The sequence below is a fragment of the Colletes latitarsis genome, chromosome 9 (genome assembly GCF_051014445.1).
Source record: "Colletes latitarsis isolate SP2378_abdomen chromosome 9, iyColLati1, whole genome shotgun sequence".
Lineage (NCBI taxonomy): Eukaryota > Metazoa > Arthropoda > Insecta > Hymenoptera > Colletidae > Colletes > Colletes latitarsis.
The window spans coordinates 16,681,546-16,703,867 of NC_135142.1; the positions used below are offsets into that span (position 1 = coordinate 16,681,546).

The following is a 22,322-nucleotide window of genomic DNA, read 5'->3' on the forward strand; positions in this document are numbered from 1 at the left end:
TTGATTCGATCCGAAGATCTGCTGCCCGGTTCAGCATCGCGTCGCGTCGCGTCTCCCAGAATTTAGCTTCACTCCTCTTTTTAAACAAAACAATTGCTTGGTACAATTAAACTAGACTTAAGCATTGACGACCATTGTACGCGTCTCCGTATGTCAAGTAATTATTTAACAAATAGCTTCACTCGATTCGTTCTCTCGTCTCTCGCTCGATCACCGCTGTTTCGACGAACGAAACATGTGATCGGCCGTCCAGTTGGTCCGAAAGATCTTACCGCCTTCTCTTGGTAGCTCGATTGAAGGAAAATGTTTCTTCGCTGGAAGGTGTGGAGTTTCCGTATTCTGCGGAAACGCACACCTTCCAGCGGAAGTCGTTCCTGTCTCAGGTACTCTCTCTTTGTCAGACAGCCCAAGTCGGGTCCTTCGGGCTCCCGGCGGGTTGCGTTGGAGAAATGGAGACCTCGATTCAGGGATGCAGCATCCATTTTTCTATAGAGATCGAGTTAGCAAGTGCAGTAGGTTCGATCCCAAAGATCCGCTGTACGGTTCAGCATCGCGTCGCGTCGCGTCTCTCACGATTTAGCTTCACTCTTCTTTAAACCAAACAATTACTTGGCATAACTAAACTAGAAGATCGGAGGGACTTGGGTTCCTCCTATCTTCTTAGTTTAGTCATTCAGATTGTAAAATTACAAAAGGGAGATCGATGGAACTTGGATTCCATCTATCTCCCTTTGGGTCTCCACTCGCAGCAACCTCCACGTGGTGGGACCTGGGTAATATTATTTAGCATTTAATTAATGATTCTTATTACTCTTAGCCGGGTAATGCAATTATTAATTAAAAACTAAATAATATTAGCAAATTGGCTGCGATCCGCCTTGCATAAGTCATCATAAATATAGAGTTTCTTCACTAGATTAGTTTGGATTCTCATTGATTCATCAAAGATTCTAGAGTATTGTCACAGACGAGGTATACCAGAAGATCTTTCACCCAATGTATTTTTTCGACCCATTTTTATGGAGTCTCGAACCCCCATTATCATTTTCATGCTATTTGTAATATTACCAACAGATTTAGAAATGAATTTCAATCCCAGCACAGTCAACTCACATGTATTTATGTACACACTACAGCTGTCAGTCCATCAATACTAATTCAGTGAATAGTTTGTCATCGGACCACCATCCATGAGAAGAGCGCGCTAAAATCACCCCTGAATTTTCAGGTCGGTATGGCAGTCAGATTGGGCCACGAAAGTCCATAAGGTGTAAGGTCTACTCGTATACATCGTCTGTGCTCGTATACCTGGTCTGCGCTGCAACGTCTATTGTGTACCATTGAATGGTAAAACTGACGACTTTGCTACCATTAGTCGATACGTTATTAGCCGTTTGTAAATGAAAGAGCGTTTCTGTTATATCGACCAATGTCCAAAGCCTACAAAATCTGTATTGATCGCGACAGGCGCATGCGTATGTATTAATTGGATCACATGTTGGCAGGATAATGCAAGTCGGACAGATAGCAGTAGAAGCAACTGCGCTACGTTCGCCGTACACAGAGTACTGAGCTCAAGCGGTTGCGGTCGAAAGAACAGTTCATAGTCAGACACGTGTTCCACAGTGATCGTGACAAGGATCGCTTTAACATCCAAACTGGATCACTTGCTTCACCACTGAACGGTACATCATTTATTTATCAATGATCGGAACGCGTAACAAACATTTTATTAAACTAGTGAAAACAGAGTCTGTATTGTGAAACCGTGACGAGGGCCACTTTCAAAGGTACAATACGTTTCTTTTTTGACAATCGTACGTTAGCGCTAGATACTTTCGTCGATTTAATTTAAATTTATCGTACGTATCAAACTTGACGTTCCGTTATTTGGTTGCATATTAATAAATTCAAGATACCGTTACTATGATTCTTTTCTTTAATAAATTGGTTCCTTTGATCTCGAAGTACCGGATAATTGATTCTTCGTACCGTATGCGAAATGATTTTCCCAAACTATTGAAATGCATCCTGTCGTGTCTGAAAAGGGGTACAAACCGATAACACTTTGAAGACTATAAATACTTTCTGGGAAATCGTAATTGAGCAATGGCCCGTATGTTGCGGAACAGCGCGGTATAGATAAAGCTGCAATGCAGTGATGTCCTGCTGGAATGTATTCCCAATCGTGTTTTCTGTGAAACCATTCGATTCTTTTTACCTCGATTATACCAAACGATATGTTGAAGTTTAATCGACACGCGACCTGATCGTTCTTTTCAAACGTTACCGTTTGCTTCGTGGAATACATTTTTGATTGAATATTTTGATATAAACACATTAAGATATCTCTTACGGCTCCGATTACTCTTAAAATATTATTTCAATTATTTGTCAATGTTGTGTATATTTAATTCAAATGAAAATTAAAATATTTATTAATTTATGTTTGTAATGCTTTTCAACGCTGTTTTTCGTAACTGTAAAAAGCGTTTTTTACTAATATTAATATAATTTCGTTGTTAATACAGTCGGTGTATAGCTTTGTTTGCTATAAATAACGGTTGGAGAATTATTAGATGTTCGAAAAAAGTGAAGCATGCGGTGAAATACACGTCAAATTGCAGTTAGAATCCCAATAGCCTTGGCACGCTTGTTGCTAGATATTGCTTCCACCCCCACCCCTGCAGTACATACTGGTAGATTAATTTGAAATTCTCGTGGCGTCGAACTTTCGATAAAGATGTTGACACGATCGATGATTCACTTTTAGACGTTCTGTGAGGGCTGTGTTTTTTCAACATTAGCTTCCTCGTCATCCTAATTTTAAAATAAACTGTGATCGATTCTTCTTCCAAAAGCAATATAAAATAGAATTTCCTTATGGTATAACTTACAAGAAATTCAATCAAAAATAGAATTTGCTTATGATATGACTTACAAGATACGTTCTCGTATAATTTAAAAAAATGCTAGTTCATTTAAATATTACAAGATATAATTTAGTCATTTATTATAACAGGTATTCATAAGGTTTCATACGTTAAACTTAACGTTTCAGCAATATACACTAGAAATAATTATAATAAATATTTTTTTCAATAGAACATATGCTTTAAATTGTTAATATTTTAATTATTTCTGGAGATATTCTGCAAACACGAAAAACCTAGTTTCGCAAAAATCGTGTTTAAGTATTACGTGCACTATTAACGTACATAACAATATGTTTGGTACCGCTTATTTTCTTGTCTATGGAAGTTTGTATAAATATGTTTTATAAATTTATGAATTATTTTCACCTATTTTGACACATTGTATATCTGTCTATCACTTTACTATATACGCTGCTCCTTTCTTAAATGGGTAAATATTGCTTGTTGACCGATGTTGATTCTCCTCTTCTTCGCCTTTTTTATTTTAATTAATTGAATAAAATTGAAAACTGCGTATGCAAACTGGTACAGAAATTGAAATTCCCCTTGTTACTTTTTTCGACACAGGTGTTTTAGCACAAATTAATCCATATTAATGAATTTAATCTGCCATTGTTATTTGATGTACAATATATTTTTATATATAAACTAGGAAGTTTATTAACCTTTTCCGTCTACACGTATTTACACGTGTTTCTATCGGTGCTCTACTCTATTTGAGTAGCTATAGTCAGGGAAAAATGTTTTCATATACATGAAATGATGTAGGCCTTGCATTATAATCAATATCTTTTCAATCTAACTTCAAATTGAAAACCAGTTTCGGTGATGTATTTTATAATAATTCAGTTTTTAATATGGCTATAATTTATTGTAATATAGCAATTCAAAACACATATAAAATCAACAAAACATCTTTGAAAGGAATTGAAAAGAAAAATAAGGAAACAAGGTATGAAATAAAACTGATTTGCAAAACATATTGTTGGCATAAAAGGACCAATGGTTGAACCAAATATTAATTACAATAATGTATTATCTATATCATTTATAAAATTATTTGCGACTTTACGAATATTTTTTGGTATTCTGTTACAGTATTTATTTTCCATTTTGCAATAAAATATCAATTCCCAATAAATCATACCTAAATTATTCTAAAATATTTTAATAAATTACGTTTAACCGAAAGCTATACAAACAAAGATATTATTAATTAAAATGCAAACTACATAGTGTGTAAATGTTTTTCTCTCTGACTCTACAGTTTCGTTATTTCTTTAAATAATAATTTTAAGGAACCCATTTTCATACTGTAACATTTAAAAAGGATATTCAAAAATAAATTTGGTACTTTTGACTCATCGAATAAGAATTATCCTGCTACCAATGTCGTGCGTGGTTTCGACAGAGCAGGTTATCTTAAAGGATATCCGTGATTGTTTCGTATCTTGGACGGTAATGGCAATGGTCTCGTTTGCTTTATATACACGTAATGCACATACGATAAGAATAACAGAGCGACAGATCGCTGTGAACGCAACAATTGACGTAAATATTAATGGATAGATTGTGTCACGTACGTAAGTTAAAGAGAAGAGATAAAAGTGCGCTTTGAAATGATATTGGAACCTGTGATGGTTATACATATGCATGTAATTGTACACGCGTGTCTTGAAGAATTCCTCAGGGTGTCTCATAATCATCTCGTTATTGTTAAAAATGAATCTTCTTATCGACTAGAATAATACGATTGATGACTTTCTTCTCAAGATAATTTTTTTAAATTCCATAGTCATCAATATTCTTGCTCCTACAACGTATTGTATTAATATTATTTTATCACTAATATAAATATAATAACATGATCGCAAGTTGACATCTAGCTTTAAAGTTTAAAACCACATTATAATATTTTAGATTGTAGTATGTGTAACATATACGTTTGATTAAAATATTTTTTGATTTAAGGCCTCGTATTTGTTGCAACACGTAAGGAAACAAAGTGTTTACTTCTATTAGAGAAATATCAATGACTTAGAAATAATCTTGGAAGGCAGTTTCTTTAAATCTTTTTAGTATCATCACAACAATGATCAAACAATTAACTTACCGATGAGACATTCTGTATGACTACTTGAAATTATTAGAGTATAATTATTGCTTGCAATTCATATGTTCATGTTTCTATTCTTCATAGAAATCATATTCATAACTATTCTTATAAATTTCAATTGAAATACTTATATTTTAATTTATTTAAAGTTACCCGTTTTTGATAAGAACTTACGTTTAGAAGGTTTGCATTTCTCTTACGAAAATAGTAAAACACATTTGTTATCTTTTTATTGATGCGACAAGCAAAATGATGTTTGTTGTGCAAACATACCAATGTTTATACAGTTTCGTTTGTAGGCATACACAGTGTGGTAGTCATCTCTGAAGCAGGAAGATCAATAACATAAATTGTTAAGAGAAATAAACCGTGACACAATTTTTCTTCGAATAATGATTACTAATACGAAAGTTAAAAGACCACAAGCTGCGAAACATGTTATTCAAATACAAAATCTACAATACTGGAATATCTGATAACGGCATATCTTACTGTATAATTAGTAACTATACGCACGTGTCGATTTACCATGTTACGTGAGTTTCAACTGACGTTGAAGCGATAAGACGGTCACCGAAACGAAGGAAAGCTGCAAACTATTATATAAGAATATTTAAAAACTGACGTAAAACAGTGTTTGCTTAATTTTTGTGACAGAGTATATTAGACAAAGTTTACTCAGAACCTTGAATCCAAACTTCAAGAGAATTTCCTTAAATTCAACTAATAATTTTATACATTTGTATAAATAATTATAAAATATAAACTTATTTTCTTTTTCAAGCTATAATACTTTTAATTACAAAACAAATATTCTTCGAATAATTTCAAAATTTCTCCAGTTACTAATATGTGTATGTAATTTTTGTGCACGATAAATAAGGATATTTTATTAGTAGGACAAATTTTATGCAGTTTTCGACGAATTTGTCTGTTCCATCGATATGTAATCAGTATTTCACACTCGATATAAAGTTACAGAATTCAACCTCCTTTTTTCGCAAACTTTTATCGCCTCGCGTACAATGCTCCAATGTTACGTCATCACATGCACATAAATGTTCCCAGTGACCTACATACATTCAAAATGTAGCTTCTATTACATATCTGAAACTATTTCCAAGTAAGTCGTCGCGGAAACACCTTAATGACTACTATAAGATTAACGAAAACATTTTTGTTTTCTAAATATTTGTTTTAAAAACAATGGTTGATCATTATTTGCAAGTAAATAAAAAATACAACATTGATTATGCAGATTAGAAGATTCAACTTAATTCGTCTGTATCCAGTCACTCAAACAGATAAAAAAATACGAATAATACATAGTACGCGACTTAGTTATAACATTTTTTAAATAATTGTAAAATATCGAGTCAGCAGAGTTTTGGTTATCAAGGAAGGCCGAGGTCTTTTTTATCTTGGCTTACGATCGAACTACGTATACGTATAGCGACCAACAAGAAGGTTGAATGGGTAGTAAGAGTAAGCGAGATAGATGACAGCAAACGAGACTCTCATTACGTGCGCTGGGTGGCTAAAACTTGAAAGCGTCAGCGCATGCATGTTGTTGTATCAACCACCAATGAAAATTAACAGTTTCTGTATTTTTAATTATATACAGCATATAATAATTCATAAAAAATAATTCGCGTGTAAATCAGACACGAGAATATTTCATTACAACTTGTATTAAACCACTGTCTCAAAGCCTTTAAAGTATGTGTACAGAAAACTAGAAAAATCAAACAATTTTACGGTTTAGTAATAATAAAAAATGTACACGGTGGACCGTTTTTTACCAGAACAAAAGTATTCGCATGCTTACGATTATTTATATGAAACGTTAATGTAAATATTATATTATTAGCAGAATCGTGAGGTTTTCCTGGTAAAATGAGTCCAAACACCCTCCTTCGAACTATTTTTAATTAGACGTTCATTTCTGAAAGTCTTCCAATTACATATAATTAAAAATAGTCTAATTTTTAATTAGACGTTCATTTCTGAAAGTCTTTCAATTACATATAATTAAAAATAGTCCGAATAAGGTCGTGTTTCGACTTATTTTCATCGAGAAAACTTCACCAATCCATTAACGATCCACTCCTGAAATTGCATTAACAAATATAAATATTTCTATGTTCATAAATGGATGAAACACGATTTCGTATGCAACCATATGTCGCTATCGGCAAATGAGTCGGTTTTATTTAGAAATATCCAAGGTATTTGGCTCGTCGTTTTTCCTCGCCAATAAAGCGGAATTTTCCACTATATATCTAGTTATCTGCATTCGAATAATAAAATGCACTGCGATGTACTTTCGATCAAATTAATGATCCTTACCGCGACGCTGGTGATTCACTCTGCAAATGTTTCAACTGAAATTTGTTGCGGTGTGTAAATGTAGGTCGATCCATTATTGTCTGTAAGCTGATGTTATACCTGTAGCTGATTCGATCAAGGTTAGAGGACATACTGATAGAGATTCTCACGTTCAAGTTATAAGTTAGGATTAAGTTGAGTTAGGCCGTGAAATAGTATTATTGGCCGAAACTCGCCTTTTCACTCACGTTGTTTACGTTCACGTTATTTTATTTAGTGAATAAATTCGTTAAATAGAAATATAACCCAATCTAATCTAATCCAATTATATAATAAAATCTAATAAAATGACCTTGCAGTCGATGCAACATTAAACTCAAGAAAAAAAAAATTTGTCAGAAATAAATAACTTTTACAATGGAAACGAAACACACATAGCTAAAACGTCTACCATTAAAAGTACAAATAACTGAAAAGCGACAACACTTGTGAAGGTTCCACCGATGAAACACAAATTTAAAATAGAGAGTTAAAATTACGAAACTTCGACTTTAGAAATTTAAACGCTGAACACGCTAATGAAACACGTCGAAAATGGTATTGTGCAGCGATCGTGATGTCGAATATTTAATGAAACTGCTATACTTCTGTGTTGCAAAAGATGGTGGACGTAACGACAGCGCTACCATCCACCGGTGGAGCGTCCCTAATTGGACGCACCAGAGGTGCACTCAGGTCTGTCAGGTCTGCGTTGGGAGGCAGCGGAGAGTATCTTCAGGGTCTAGGAAGCAGAATAGGGTCCGCTTTAAGTAGCAGTTTAGAAGAAAGCGAATTGACCACGAGCCCGTCGACGCCGTCCTCTTCGCCACAAGCACCACCTCAGACTGACAAACCGGAAGAACAGTTGTCTAGAAGAAAATTAAGGCCCCCCAGGTACGCTTCTTTTCTCCTAAATAATTTCTGACACGACAGACATTATTAATCGACACATTAACAACAGTTCGTATTCTTTTAATATTTACTTCCAACATGTTTGCGAATTAAATTTAATTGGCTCGTTTTCTACGATAAGTTTATTCTCAAATTATAATTTCAACAGTGAATTTCGTTATTATTAAGGTTAGTAACGGTATATAACTTACATCGTCTTTGTACCGTAACATATACTTATTTCTATTTCTGTACGTTAATTTCCTTTCTTTCCAATTATTTTTTTGTATATTATTTTTGAAATGTTCATGGAAGATTCAGAGATTCTACATCTTAGATCGTTGTATATGAAATATTGGATTTTTTTATCTCTTGAAATTATTAATGTATGTTAAAATACATTGTCGTTAAATAATTATGCTAACGCGTTTTTACTTGTTGGCCAGATTAGGACAGAAACTATTCCCACGTGAAATATTAACGCTATTTTGTAGACGTGGAAAAAGAAATATTTTAGTTCGTAGTTCGTCACCTGTAGATAGAATGTACATACAAATAAGAAATATGAAATATCGTGAAGTATTAGACGTTTAGAATCGATTTAAAAAAAAAGTGTGTCATTAAAAGATGGCTCCATATCGGGTGTTCAAAATTTTCTGCCACAAATTATTCTCTCCGAAAAGAGCTGCAGCCTGTCAAAACTTGAATGCAACATATGGCGGAGGCAAAATTAATGAACAGACAATGCGTCGTTTGTTTGTCGAATTTCGTTCTGCTAATACGAACCACGACAGTGAATTACGTTGACGACCAGTTTAATTAATTCTGTTACATGTTTAACTGTACGGAAAATTTATAGAAAAACTTGGCGTACGCTGTTCCATAATTTCACAATGTTTAACGTCTAATGGGACGATACATTTTTGCATCGAATTATAACTTGCGATAAAAAAAAGTTAGCTCAAACGCTTATTAAGAATCGAGACACCTGCCGAAGCCGAGTCTTCAACCAAGGATGGTCATGGTGACTGTTTGGTATTCTGCAATTACTATTGTTCGTTATTACTTAAGATCAGGTGAGACCTTGATTAAATATTGCTAAGTAATATTATTCATCGAACAACCTGCGTTAGATAATCGATATGGCGTAATACTGATCTATGATAATGCCTGGCCGCATGTTGCACATCGATCGGACCGGAAAATAAACTAGTTTCGTTAAGAAACTATTCTAGATCTATCTTATTCGCTATCTTTGTTACTAATTACCACTTTTTCAAACACTTGAATCACGCCTTAAAGAAAAAAACGTTGAAGGATTGAACTCAATTAAATAAATTAATGTAAATTTTAGATTCAATCCCTAAGGTTTATTCAACTCACATTAATTTTATTTAAGTTTACTACAAATTAAAATTCAACTAAATAAATTAATGTAACTTTTAGATTAAGTTCACCGATGACAATTATTGCAAGTTATAGAAATGTAAAGTTTTTCTAGAAAATCCGATGTTTTATAGGACCAACTGAATTGATTAAAGAAAAACCTAAACACGGAGGAAATAATAAATGAAGCGACAACTTTGAAATCGAGTTTTACAAAAATAATTAAGCAACATAGAGATTAAACAAACCCATACCTGTGTTTTTATATTCTAAATAACTATTTTGTGTTTGTTAAAACTGGGATGGAAATCTTTTATCCATGCAGTTGCAAATAATGCTAATACTTCGATCATTAACGTAGCGGAAGAAGTAGAAATGTAAGATACCCATTTTATTTTTTGTCCTCGAGAGTTTCAGAGTAGAATTTTTCTCTTTTTTTTTAAAAAAAAAGGAGATAATAATACGAAACAGTATTACTTTTGAGAAAATCGCAGGAAGACCTAGACTTAACTCCGACCTCTGCTCATCGCGCCAATTTTGTAGACTGAAAAAAAGATTTCGAAGGTATAGGAGACTAAAAGGGAAATACGTTGGTACATAATTGTTGTTAAAATGATTTCTACATAAAATCCCCGATCTTTTTTTATCCCGTATCTAGTTATTGAACTAAAGTTTAAAAGATTCTATGACGCTGTATCGACTGCAATTACAGATGCAGTTTGTCCCCATTCTTCGATCGGAAAAGCTGCTTCCTGAATCGATACGAAGCAATCTCATATCGCTACCAACTTGCCATTTCACATTTTACTATTATATCAAACTCAAAACCAGGATATATTCTATATCGTCATATAATCTATATAGATTATTATACAACAATCTACCTTCTGCATTCTGCATTCAATAGAAAACAATATACGTTTAATTATCGCACTTTTCTAATATTTTTTCTCCAAATGTGCCAGATAATGTGTCTTCAAAAAATATTATGTGTTAAGTACAGTAGATACTGCTACGTTAAAGTGATTTTATTTTATATTTGAACAGTAAGCAGAGGAGGAACACAACAGGAAAAATTTGTACTAAAAAAATATTATTTACATTGTTTTGAACTACTTTAATCACTAATAATGATTCTATGTAAAAAAGAAAGCAAAAAATTAAATTTACTTCCATCAAAATAATCAATGGTGTTATTTAATATTTGTTGTGGTATAATTCTGTAAATTAGAATTCGTGAAATTATTATACAACAACCTACCTTCTGCATTTTCTTCGAAACCACAAACTAAGCCAAACAAAATTTTGCTGTAAGCAGAAAACATTCGTTAAACAAAAGAACAGTGACAAATTCGCTCAAAACCTTGACGTCTCGTATTTTTGTCCTATCTTACGTTTCTACTGTTTCCTCTGTGTTTGAAAAAAGTTGAATTCAACGATCAAATGAAAACCGATTGGATAATCCATGAGAAAAGTCTCATCCCGAGATGTCGTATATCAGTGTCATCCTTGTTCAGATTCGGAACTGGATTGTCGTACGAGGATTACGAGGCGATCGCGAGGCACAAACTAGAGCGCCAAGGTAGCGCCAATATGTCGAGATGCGCGAGGAAATATCCTCCGGGGATGACCTACGAAGAAATAGCGTCCTCGAGAACAGCAACGAACAAAAAGCAAGAGAACAAAATCGAGGAAGATAATAGCCCGGATAGAGACAGCCAAGAGAGTATAGAACCGCTTCAGGAAAAAGACATCAAAGCCACGGGACCTGACCCGTACGAAAAATTAAATTATAAAGCAGGTGAGCGATAAAACACAACCATTTTCTTTCTATGCTTTTAAGAAAATTCTACTTGTATCCATTTAGTATATTTCAAAGTAAGTGAAAAAACTATTACTGAACATTATTTTGAAAATCAGCTATTTTTAAGTTACAAAATAAAGGATTACAATATTTACAAGCCAAATAAGATCAACTGATCGTTAATAGAGAACAATGAAAGAAACTTCTTCTAACCCTGAACCGATTGGCTTTCGAATCCTTCTGTATACTTTTCTTTTTAATTTGATGAGCACTAAACGCATACAAAGTTGGTTCTATGGATTTCTAAATACCCCTTGTTCACTCTTCTTGATGTTATCGTAATTTGCAACGTAACGTTATAATCGATTTTGCAAGGATATATTCCTACTACTTTTCAACCTCAAAACGATCTATTTTTTTTCGTACGAATACGTATGCTATGTTTAGCATGATAGCAAGTTTGTTTTTGAGAAAATGATTTTGTATAATACATTTCGTCTTTTTGTTTTTTCTCACAAAGCAAGGGCCCCGACCCGCTATCAGACGATCGTTTTTCGTTTAGGTAAATGAACGTTGATGTGAATGTATTGTGAACCACCGCAGGTCTCCTCTCTCTCTCACAGAAACCCCTGTGCCTCAATTTCGCGGTACATCGAGAGAAAAGTTTCGCTGAAAGTATCACGAACGACAAATTCCAGAATCCACGCGTTCCCATCAATATTTCAGCGAGGACGATGCACGAAACACAACGCGGTCGGAGATAAAATATAGTGGAAACTTTTCTGTCGACGCGAATAAATAGTGTATTTAGATTCCCACAAAGTCTGTGCCCCTTGGTGGAAAACGTCCCTTTGTACGCTTTCATGTAAATTCACCTCCATTAAAATAATCAGTGGTGTTATTTGATATTCGTTGTGGTGTAACTCTGTAAATTAGAGTTCGTGAAAAGTCCTTGCTTTTTAGTAAACAGAGGCAAAGGTAAAGAAAATGTCTATACACGATAGAAAAAAAATTTTCAAAGAAAAGTTTCTTCTTAAAACTAGATCTATCATTTGATGAATGATTTCTCAATTTTTTAAAACAATTATATAAATGTTATAAACAAAAATCAATCGTGTTTAAAGTTTTTAGTTTTTAAATGGAATTTTAATCCTTGGTTGAAATAGTTAAAAACGATATAAACAATATCTTTTAGTGCAAATTAAGCGTTTATTGTATTTATCAATAGTCGAAATTCAATAGAAAACAATATACGTTTAATTATCTCAATTTTCTAATGTTTTTTCTCCAAATGTGCCAGATAATGTGTCACACTTAAAAAAATGTGTTAAATACATTAGATACTGCTACGTAAAAATGATTTTATTTTATATTTGAACAGTAAGCAGGGGAGGAACACAACAGGAAAAATTTGTACTAAAAAAATATTATTTACATTATTTTGAACTACTTTAATCACTGATGATGATTCTATGTAAAAAAAGAAAGCAAAAAATTAAATTCACTTTCATTAAAATAATGAGTGGTGTTACATAATATTCGTTTTGGTGTAATTCTATAAATTAAAATTCGTAAAAAGTCCTTGCTTTTTAGTAAACAGAGGCAAACATAAAGAAAATGTCACGTCATAGCGGTAAATATTTTGCCAATTCATATACTATTCGCAAAAAAACTTTAAACGAGCATTCAAACTTAGGAATATTTAAAAATATATACTTTTATAGTTTATGTAAACCGTATTTTTTCATAAAGATGGTCGACCATATTAATTTAATTATTATCGATTGAGATTATCCAAGGTAAATTTCTTCGTTTATTACGCAAAATTTCTAACAATTTTTTAACGAAGTAACTTCAAAAACACGTTTCATGGTACTGTTTGCAATTCTCACAGTAGTGCATTGTATTCAATTTCAAGGTAATGTCTCCTCTGTTAGGTGTGCACTGTGTATCTCAAACCTCTTAAACGCAAGAATTTGCGCTTATTTGACCACTATCCGTTCCTAAAGTGTGTGAATAGATCCTTACTGTCTAATAGTAAGGTAGCGTCACTGTACCTTCCTCGTTTGTGTATACATGTCTCAAACATTAGTTTAGACACATCCCTGAAGGTGTCAAAGCAACAAACTTGACGTGGCACAAGCACTAAATTGGAGTATTAATTAGGAGAGTAGATACATTGCCATTCAATTAGAAGAGAGTTTCCTGCAGAATATTGTTTCAGATATGCCATGCAGCAGCGACTCGTTGAGCGATCAGGATGGATACGGACCTAGCACGAGTTTAGATTCGAACATGGACGGTCGTCGAATGTGGCACAGATCAGGTGAAGTCAATCGAAACAAAACAATCTTTGTCAAAAATATTCGAAAATCGAATTAGGATAATATCTGCAGAGCTTACTTAACATCAGTTTTAGAAATAACTCATATTGTATATTATATTGTATTAATATACTTTTCTAAATGAATTGTACCGTTCTTCATGGCAGAAATTTATAGAGTAACCAATCTTGAGAACAAAAGTGTTCAGCTACTAAAGTAATTAAAATCCAAATTTTTTACGAATGTCGAAACTCCCTCAATTTAAATGAAGTAATTATACTATACGAGTCCGAAGTGCTGCCACAAAAATGTGTAGAGGTACTCAATACCAGTGCTTCTTAACCTTTTTAAACCTTGACTCGACTTACGTATAATTCTTTGTGCCTAACCGTACAATTTTTAACAAAAATAGTCGGTTCTGTGAATAGATACTTGATATTATATGAAGTGTAGCATTTAAATGTATAAATTGATATACTTTTAAATGTAAGTTGAATTGAAAAATATGGAATATGACCAATGATCATTTGAAAAATATTTACGATCCATTTTTGTTTAAATTGTTTACGGAGATATGACTTGGCAAAGTATTTAAATTTAGTTAAAAATCTACATTCTTAATAATTGTTTTTTTTTCACTCCGTGGTCCAGTGTATAAGTTTTAAACATGACTTATACGTGAGCCCTTCAAATTAATATACACAATGGATTACACGTAAAGAAATTCTAACAATACCTTTACGTAAATATCTATCGTATAACGTGAATATTTAAAATATCAGTGTCTGTCAATAGAGTAATTTATATTGTTCGTTGTAAAGTAATGCTTATAAATTAAAAACAACTAAATCTAGAAAAAGTGATTTTTAAATGCGCGCTACTATCGTTCTTCGGTTTTTATAATTTTATATTTATAATTTAGGTTCATCGGGATCCGTCCAATCGTGGGCTTCTAGTTTATCGGCTGACAGCCAATCCGAAGAAGCTGCCGCAGACTTTATGAAAACCTTCGTGCCTTTTTTATTCGACGCTCCGAATAGTATTGATCAAGAACAGAAGGCAAACTTCGGTCAAATGGTTCTTGTATGTATCGCTTAATTAAATTTCGTGAACAAATATCGATTCGCCAATAAGAGCTATTTACCCAGGTGTTACGGAATCGATTTCATTCTCCTTGAAATACGGCTGTAGACACGAAAATCTAAGAAACACGCATCCTTTTGTTTGTACCCGATTTTAAATTGAAGATACAAAACAGCTGCTAGAAGACACAAATTGGCATTCCATAAATAATTTTCATCTCCACAACTTTCAAATATATCGTGCATGAAATACTCGTATATTATAGACTGTAAACCGGACCAGTTATTATTAATTTCAGAAATGACAAAGAGGGGGGGGGGGGGGGAGACAGAAGAACTAAAAGCGACGGAAGAATTGGAAGCGGTCATTTCATTATGGTGCCGTTCTTCTCTTCTTCGTTTAGCATAATTATTATTTAGCAACAAAGTAAACAAGGTATAGAAATATTTTATTTATTATATTCAATGCACAAATGATAGTTGTGACATGGAAATAAATTTGAGATTGAGAATAAATATAAAAATACGTCTCTCGGATTATTTTTGTCAACGTACTTTAAGGAAAATAAAATCAATATCAACCACTTACCAACATTTGGGTAATACGACTCGCGAGTTATTTATGTTAAATTTATTTTAAGTATATCATTTTCTATCGAAATTCATGAATTTTTTTAATACGTATTTACTTGGCAAAATTGAATAAAATGTTGATTACATTTATCACATTACAATTACATGTAATCACGCATTAATTACACAATAATTAGATAATTATTACATGCTTTAATTATAATTACAAATGTTTAAAATGACGTAGAGTAAAGCGGGGTAATTTCGGCTATCTAAGCAAAACGTGTTATCAAATTTGAATAAGTTAGAAATTTTTTAGTTGTTCTTATATTAAATAATATTTAGAACTGTCTACTTTGTATTAATTTGACGAAAAAGCTATAAATTTACGTTGTAACAAAATTCAACCTTTAAAACAGAAAGAAGGTCAAAAATATAATTGTGTTACTTTATTTATTGTCATCTTTCCTTTAGTAATTATCTTCATAGCCTTTAATAAGTCTTTATGACTTCATTCTGCTATTTTCAGAACTCCCTTATGTTTTTATGTCATTTATGTTAAAAAAACAGCAATGTTATAAAAAAACTGACTGGAATTAGCCCCCCATTTTAGTTGCTGTTATCCTAGACTTTATGTTTAAGTATTTGAGGTATTACATTCAATAAGTTGTTTGAAAGTAGAGAGTTTTCTCTATTTAATGAAATTAATATTAAATATAATTTGTATCAATTCGAATTACTAATTTATCTTAAATATCGACCATTGTTACAATATTATATACGAAAATGAACACTCAGGGATTAATTTAAAATAAAGATGACAAAAATCTGGAAAACGATGAACATTAACTAGTCACATCATTAATTTTAAGGAACAAAGATCGTCAGAAATTACCCACTTTCGATAATACAGTCTCTTACAATTAGTATTTACAGTTCGTATACAATTGAAGAGTGAGAAATAAAAGGCATGTAAATGTTTTGCAGACAGAATCTGGCAGAATATGGTTCTCCCGAGTAGTAAATGCAAGGAGAGCTCGCCCTTGCGTGACAGAAGCTTCGTTTTACTCGTTGGCTCAACATTTTGCAGTGGCGCTTTTCGAATGCCACGAGGCTGACGATTTTGCACCCGCGAAAAGTCTCATGAACATGTGTTTCACGTTTTACCACGAAGGTATCGAACTCATTTTTCGTTCGCCCTTTAATTTCATCCATCGAAAAAAAATCATTAAACTTTGAACCCGCGCGTTTCGAACGAAACAGTTGGAGTGCCAGGACTGGAGCCATATCGAGAATATTTGTACACGCATCTACGAGTACAACCAATATGGACGTCGATGAGATTTTGGACTGCAGCCTTTTTCGATGCTGTGCAATGCGAAAGAGCTTCGAGGCCTGTTCCTCCAAGACCGAAATCCCTCGATCAGGAAGCCATAGCTGCCGAGGATCGTAGATTTCAGGCTAACATTGTTTTCGGGCAACTCGGGTAAATGCATTTATTAGAAACCATTTCTGGGCCTGGTTAGTCCATGTTCTGTTTGGCAGAATGGTTAAATTATACATTTTTAAGATTAACGTTCTCGAGATAAACCTAATGTATCCAATTTTCAGGACGTTCACGTGTAATATGCATGCGTTTGGACTTTCTCGTGCTCTGTGCTTGGAATTTCTTAGAAAGCAATGTGTAATTGCAAATCTAACGAAAGGTAAATTCATTAGAAAAGCAACTTAAGTTGAACTAGATCAAAATCAATCATTTCATTTGAAAATTTAGTCGTTCCTCTAAATATTAAATATTAATGCATGTTTCGAAAGAAGTTTAGAAGAAGTATAACACAATTTGTCTTCCAAACTATAGTTATTCAAAATCATTCAAAATGATTCTAATATATTCTTCGAACTCTACTCCTGGTAATCTTTGATTTTTAAATTATTAATATAATTTAAGTTTTTAAGTGCCTTTTTATTCTGACCTGTAGACTACGTTCTTGCGAAAGCGTTCTGCATAACAGATAATAGAATAAAAAATACGGATTGGAAACGTTACTCCGCTTAACAACCATTTAAACAGAATTCTTCGATGTTACAGAGCAAGAGAACATGTTGCGAGACAACATAGAAAGAATGTTCGATGAGACTGAACCCTGGCGGTAGTTTTCCTTCATCTTAAACTAACAAGTCACGGAAACAGTTTGACCAAAACATCTTCGACTACTAAAACACGATTTGAAGGCAAGATCCACGTGACGTCAATTAAACCAAATCTCCAGGAAACGAAACGTGCGATTCTCGAGTAAAAGGAAGTCAATTCCATTACGATGTAACGAGCGAAACACGTGCACTGAACGAAACGGTGCAAATTAACTCTGAGATCAGAGAACAGCCTGTTCCTAAGCTTAACTAGACAGAACTATGGAAATTCGAACGTATTAGAGATCTCTGAGAAATTATAAATGAGATTCCATAATTACAATGTATCCGTCATATATCAATTAATTTATTATATCGTAACTTTCATAATTATGGAATCGCAATTATATTTCCATTTAGGAGGAGGTTTTTAACCGAATCGACTCACTTACTTAAGTCTCTTTGTTGGATTTGATTATTCGATAACATCTTAAGAACGCAGGCCACGCGAGATGATAAATACATTGAATTCAAAAACTATTTTGATCATTGAAGCGAACAGAATTGTTGAATTTATTGTAACTGACCAGACATCCGTATTCCAATCGTACTTAAATAGTAAGCATAACGGACAATAAATTTTGCGAAACGAAATCGTGATATTGGTAATTATTTACGATAATTGACGGCGATATATTTCTGTACGGGAGAAGGATTCGTTTCCTGACACATTCTCGCAATGTGGAAGCGTGTGGCTTTTAACACTAAACCTACCGGCACTTTATGTATACCCATTCCTGCCATGACCGGTCAAACAACCAGTTTTTCTTTTTCTCTTTTACGAGGCAACGTACTTCTAATTTTTCCATTATACAGAGTGTTCGGCCACCACTGGGAAAAATTTTAATGGGAGATTCTAGAGGCCAAAACAAGACGAAAAACAAGAATATTAATTTCTTGACTGAAGCTTCGTTAAAAAGTTATTAAAAAATTAAATTAAAAAATTTCAAATCATTTTGAAAAAATTATTTTTAGTTGCAGGAGTTAATTACAATCATTTTTGGTGGATACACATACCTCCGAAATCCTACCCACTTTCGAGAAAAAAATTCAGGTAGGTGTTGAAATTTTTCGGGGGAAACAAAATTTTTCAAATTGTTCTAAAAAACTTATTTTCAGTTGCAGGGGTCGATTACAATCATTTTTGGTGAATAGACATACCCCCGAAATCCTATCCACTTTCTAGAAAAAAATTCGAGGTGTGAAATTTTTCGACAAAATTAAAAAATTTCAGATCATTTTAAAAAAATTATTTTTAATTGCTGGGGTCAATTATAATCATTTTTAGTCAATAGACATACCCCCAAAATCCTCCGGATTTTCGAGAAAAAAATTCAGTACATGCGGAACTTTAAACGTTAATAACTTTTTAACGAAGCTTCCATCAACAAATTGGTATTCTTGATTTTCGTGCTATTTTAGTCTTTAGAATCTCCCATTATAATTTTTCTCAGGGGTGACCAAACACTCTGTATATATAGAAAGTTGTGTTTCGATATTTATTCGTAAGATATTCTTCTCTTTTATGCCAAAACATTTTTTAATTTTCATCGGATAGAAGACAAAACGCCTTTGAAAATGAATTTCCAAGTCGATACCGTAGTTAGTTCTAGAGAAAACAATTATTTAAGAAAAAGTACTGGCTAATAATTACGCAAACATCGTGTATTTAAATTTAAATTAATTTTCAATTAAATAAAAAATTTGTGATCCAGTTTTATCGTACACTACTCGTACGATCACTAGGAATTGCTTAAACTTCTTTGGGTATGTAGCGTCAAAGTAAATTTCAAAATAAACATAGAAGATAACAAAAATTATACTATGTGATATGATCATTAGGTAGAGAATGAAATGCCCTTTAAAATGAGCGTTCGAACAAGTCGATAGCTTTATTAGTTCCGGAGATATAGCGATTTTAGTTTCGCGTCGATGTGGTGGCTAGTTTCGAAGACATATGGGTCCGAAGCGTTTGCCTACGTTCATTGGGATGAATGAACTCACGCGCGTGAAAATAATAAACAGTGCGTAGTAAATTCTTGGAAATACTACGCCGAAACTAGGTCACGCGTTCACGAGTCACGTACGAGAAAGAGAGGTCCGACGCGACGCGTCAGACGGAGACAGAGATAGTCAAATTAAGAAAAATACCCTTTCACATAAATTACGATATCTCGAAAATGGAAAGTCCGATCGACAAAAACCAAAAGCCATTTTAAAGGGGAGGCTTTGCCGCTTCTAACAATGGCTCAATAATTAATAAAACACTAGTGGTTTCGGAACTGCATGCGTCTAAAGTTTTAATATTTTTAATGCGCGTTAATAACCTTTTCTAAGGTGGAGAGCGAAATTTTAAAAATTACCTTTTACATAAATTACGATATCTCGAAAACGGAAAGTCCGATCGACAAAAACCCAAAGCCATTTTAAAGGGGAGGCTTTGCCGCTTCTAACGATAGCTCAATAATTAATAAAAAACTAATGTTTTCGGAATTGCACGCGTCTAACATTTAGCTATTTTTAACATGCTGTTAGATTGTTCTAAGACTGGAAACTGAAGATTCTCTCCTTCAATCTTTAATCTTATACATACATTTCCTATTTACATTGAAAGCTAACCAGAATTTTATACCAAATTTTGTCCAGTTTTTTACAAAAAAATATAAAGCATTCAAACAGTCAGATGAGCGGTCATGGTAGACAAGACAGACTACATATTTTTCTCAGAAAACAAACAATAAGAATAGACGTGAATATTGTAAAATTCATTGTACGTATACTATAAGAAAAGTCGTGAAGCTAAATGGCGGTAAAATAATATTGTGTGTTAGAAATTCTAAACGAAATTTTAAAAACGGTCATTTGACCGGTTGCGGTAGGTTTAGTGTTAATACGGGATGTAAATGCAGAAGCATAACCGATTAGAAATAATAGTTACCACTTTCGAAAGAAATACTTCCACTTGTTTTGTAATTTCAAGTAGAGTCAGAATATGTTACGATATATCAGATAGTAGTTGGCACGGTATTTGTTGCCAATACTTTTTAGAACGTTACGTTCTAGTAAACAATTTAGCGAATTTCTATAACAATGATTACTTCATTCGACTTGCAGTTATTGTTGCAAACAATTCTTATAAGCGACGCAGAAATCTATTAGAAAATTAAAAACCTATTCCCATCTAACAGATAATCCCCAACTCGGAAATTTAAAAAATTCAGGAACTTTGAATTACGTACACAATATATGTTGCTGCTCAAATTCACTATAAGGGTTAGAAATTCATCCTGAAATATTTGGCTATTTTTTATTTTCTTGTAATTTAGAAACTATACACGATAGAAAAAAGAATTTTCAAAGAAAAGTTTCTTAAAACTAAATTTATCGTTTGATGAATGATTTGTCAATTTTTTAAAACAATTATATAAATGTTATAAACAAAAATCGATCATTTTTAAAGTTTTTATTTTTTACGTGGAATCTTAGTCCCTGGTTGAAATAGTTAAAAACAATATAAACAATATCTTTTAGTGCAAGAAAATCAAAAATAGCCAAATATTTGAGAGTGAATTTCTACATCCCTTAAAATGAATTTGGGCAGCAAAAAAATTGCATGATACATATCTATACATACACACTCTATATATTTCCAAAATTTCAGAATTTGTTGAATTTTCGAGTTGAGGATCATCGCTTATAAGTCGACTATGATACTTCGCAAACATCGTCACGAAACTTGTTCACAGATCTTCATTGATAAGCTTTGCGAATTTTCTTTAACGACATTCATGTAAATATGTAACACACGAGTTTGTATTTAAAGACATATCATGAAATTCAAGCGGCGCACTATTTTATTTTGTATATCTGCCTGCACTTTCAGCGAAAATTGTTAGCGTACATTAATAAACTACTTTGTCACAATGATAAACTTTTACTGATATAACAAACACATTTCATTAATAGATTTAGAATATTCTCAATAATTAAAGTAAATTATAAAAGTACTTCCGTAACATGTGGCACCTACTTCAGCCCCTAATAAATGCCCCTTACTTGTTTTTGTTTCAAAATGATGACCATTTTTGTGCTCCAGTAATGATAATTTATTATCTTCAGCTCGAATGTAAGACCACAGACGAGGTATATGAGTAGACCTTTCACCCAATGTATTTTTTCGGTCCATTTTTCTAGGACTGTAAAACCCCATTACCATTTTCGTGTCACTCGCAACATTACCAACAGATTTAGAAATAAATTTTAAGCCCTGCATAGTCAACTCACATGTATTTACGCACACGCTACAACTATCTGCCCATCAATACTAATTCAGTGAATAGCTTCTCAACTGACGAGGACGCTAAAATCATCTCCGAATTTTTCGCTCGGTATGAATTGATGTACAAAAAGACACGTATTAACAAAAATTAACGAATAGCAAATGAGTAATACTACAGATACGGAGGTTATACATATGTGTCTTGATAAATCTAAAAATTGATTCATAACAGTGTCATCAGACGGCAGACCGGTGCCCATAGTAAGCTTACCCCTCCATTTACACACACCAATTCACAGCCATGTGTACGTGAACTTAGGTGCTTTGGTCAGCTTCGGAAATTCAAGAAAGAAGGCGAAAGTGAGTCTTTCTTT

At 33.1% G+C, this 22,322-nt stretch overlaps 2 protein-coding genes across 4 annotated transcripts in view; one reads left to right on the forward strand and one right to left on the reverse strand.

Moving 5' to 3' along the window:
- Positions 1–22,322, reverse strand: part of LOC143345523 (alpha-glucosidase-like) — a 123,076-nt gene that overhangs the window by 94,975 nt on the left and 5,779 nt on the right. The gene's annotated exons all lie outside the window — the stretch shown is intronic.
- LOC143345464 (uncharacterized protein KIAA0513-like) lies at positions 1,533–21,637 on the forward strand. 3 transcript variants are annotated; one of them, XM_076772611.1, is made up of 10 exons: positions 1,533–1,790; positions 8,042–8,313; positions 11,214–11,497; positions 12,021–12,062; positions 13,725–13,826; positions 14,747–14,907; positions 16,467–16,653; positions 16,743–16,965; positions 17,091–17,185; positions 17,569–21,637. In XM_076772611.1, exons 2-10 carry the CDS (start codon positions 8,042–8,044, stop codon positions 17,631–17,633), a joined length of 1,431 nt encoding a protein of 476 aa, XP_076628726.1. In that variant the 5' UTR covers positions 1,533–1,790; the 3' UTR covers positions 17,634–21,637. The 3 variants fall into 3 exon arrangements, with proteins under 3 accessions (XP_076628726.1, XP_076628727.1, XP_076628728.1); XM_076772612.1 differs by having other exon boundaries at positions 1,533–1,685; XM_076772613.1 differs by lacking the exon at positions 12,021–12,062 and having other exon boundaries at positions 17,569–21,636.

What these genes read in the sequence shown, in the direction of transcription:
- LOC143345464 (XM_076772611.1), top strand. Translation starts at nt 8,042, where the DNA reads ATGGTGGACGTAACGACAGCGCTACCATCCACCGGTGGAGCGTCCCTA. An exon ending in AGAAAATTAAGGCCCCCCAG is followed by an intron (nt 8,314 to 11,213) that starts GTACGCTTCTTT and finishes ATCCTTGTTCAG; the next exon opens with ATTCGGAACTGGATTGTCGT. An exon ending in TCGAATGTGGCACAGATCAG is followed by an intron (nt 13,827 to 14,746) that starts GTGAAGTCAATC and finishes TTTATAATTTAG; the next exon opens with GTTCATCGGGATCCGTCCAA.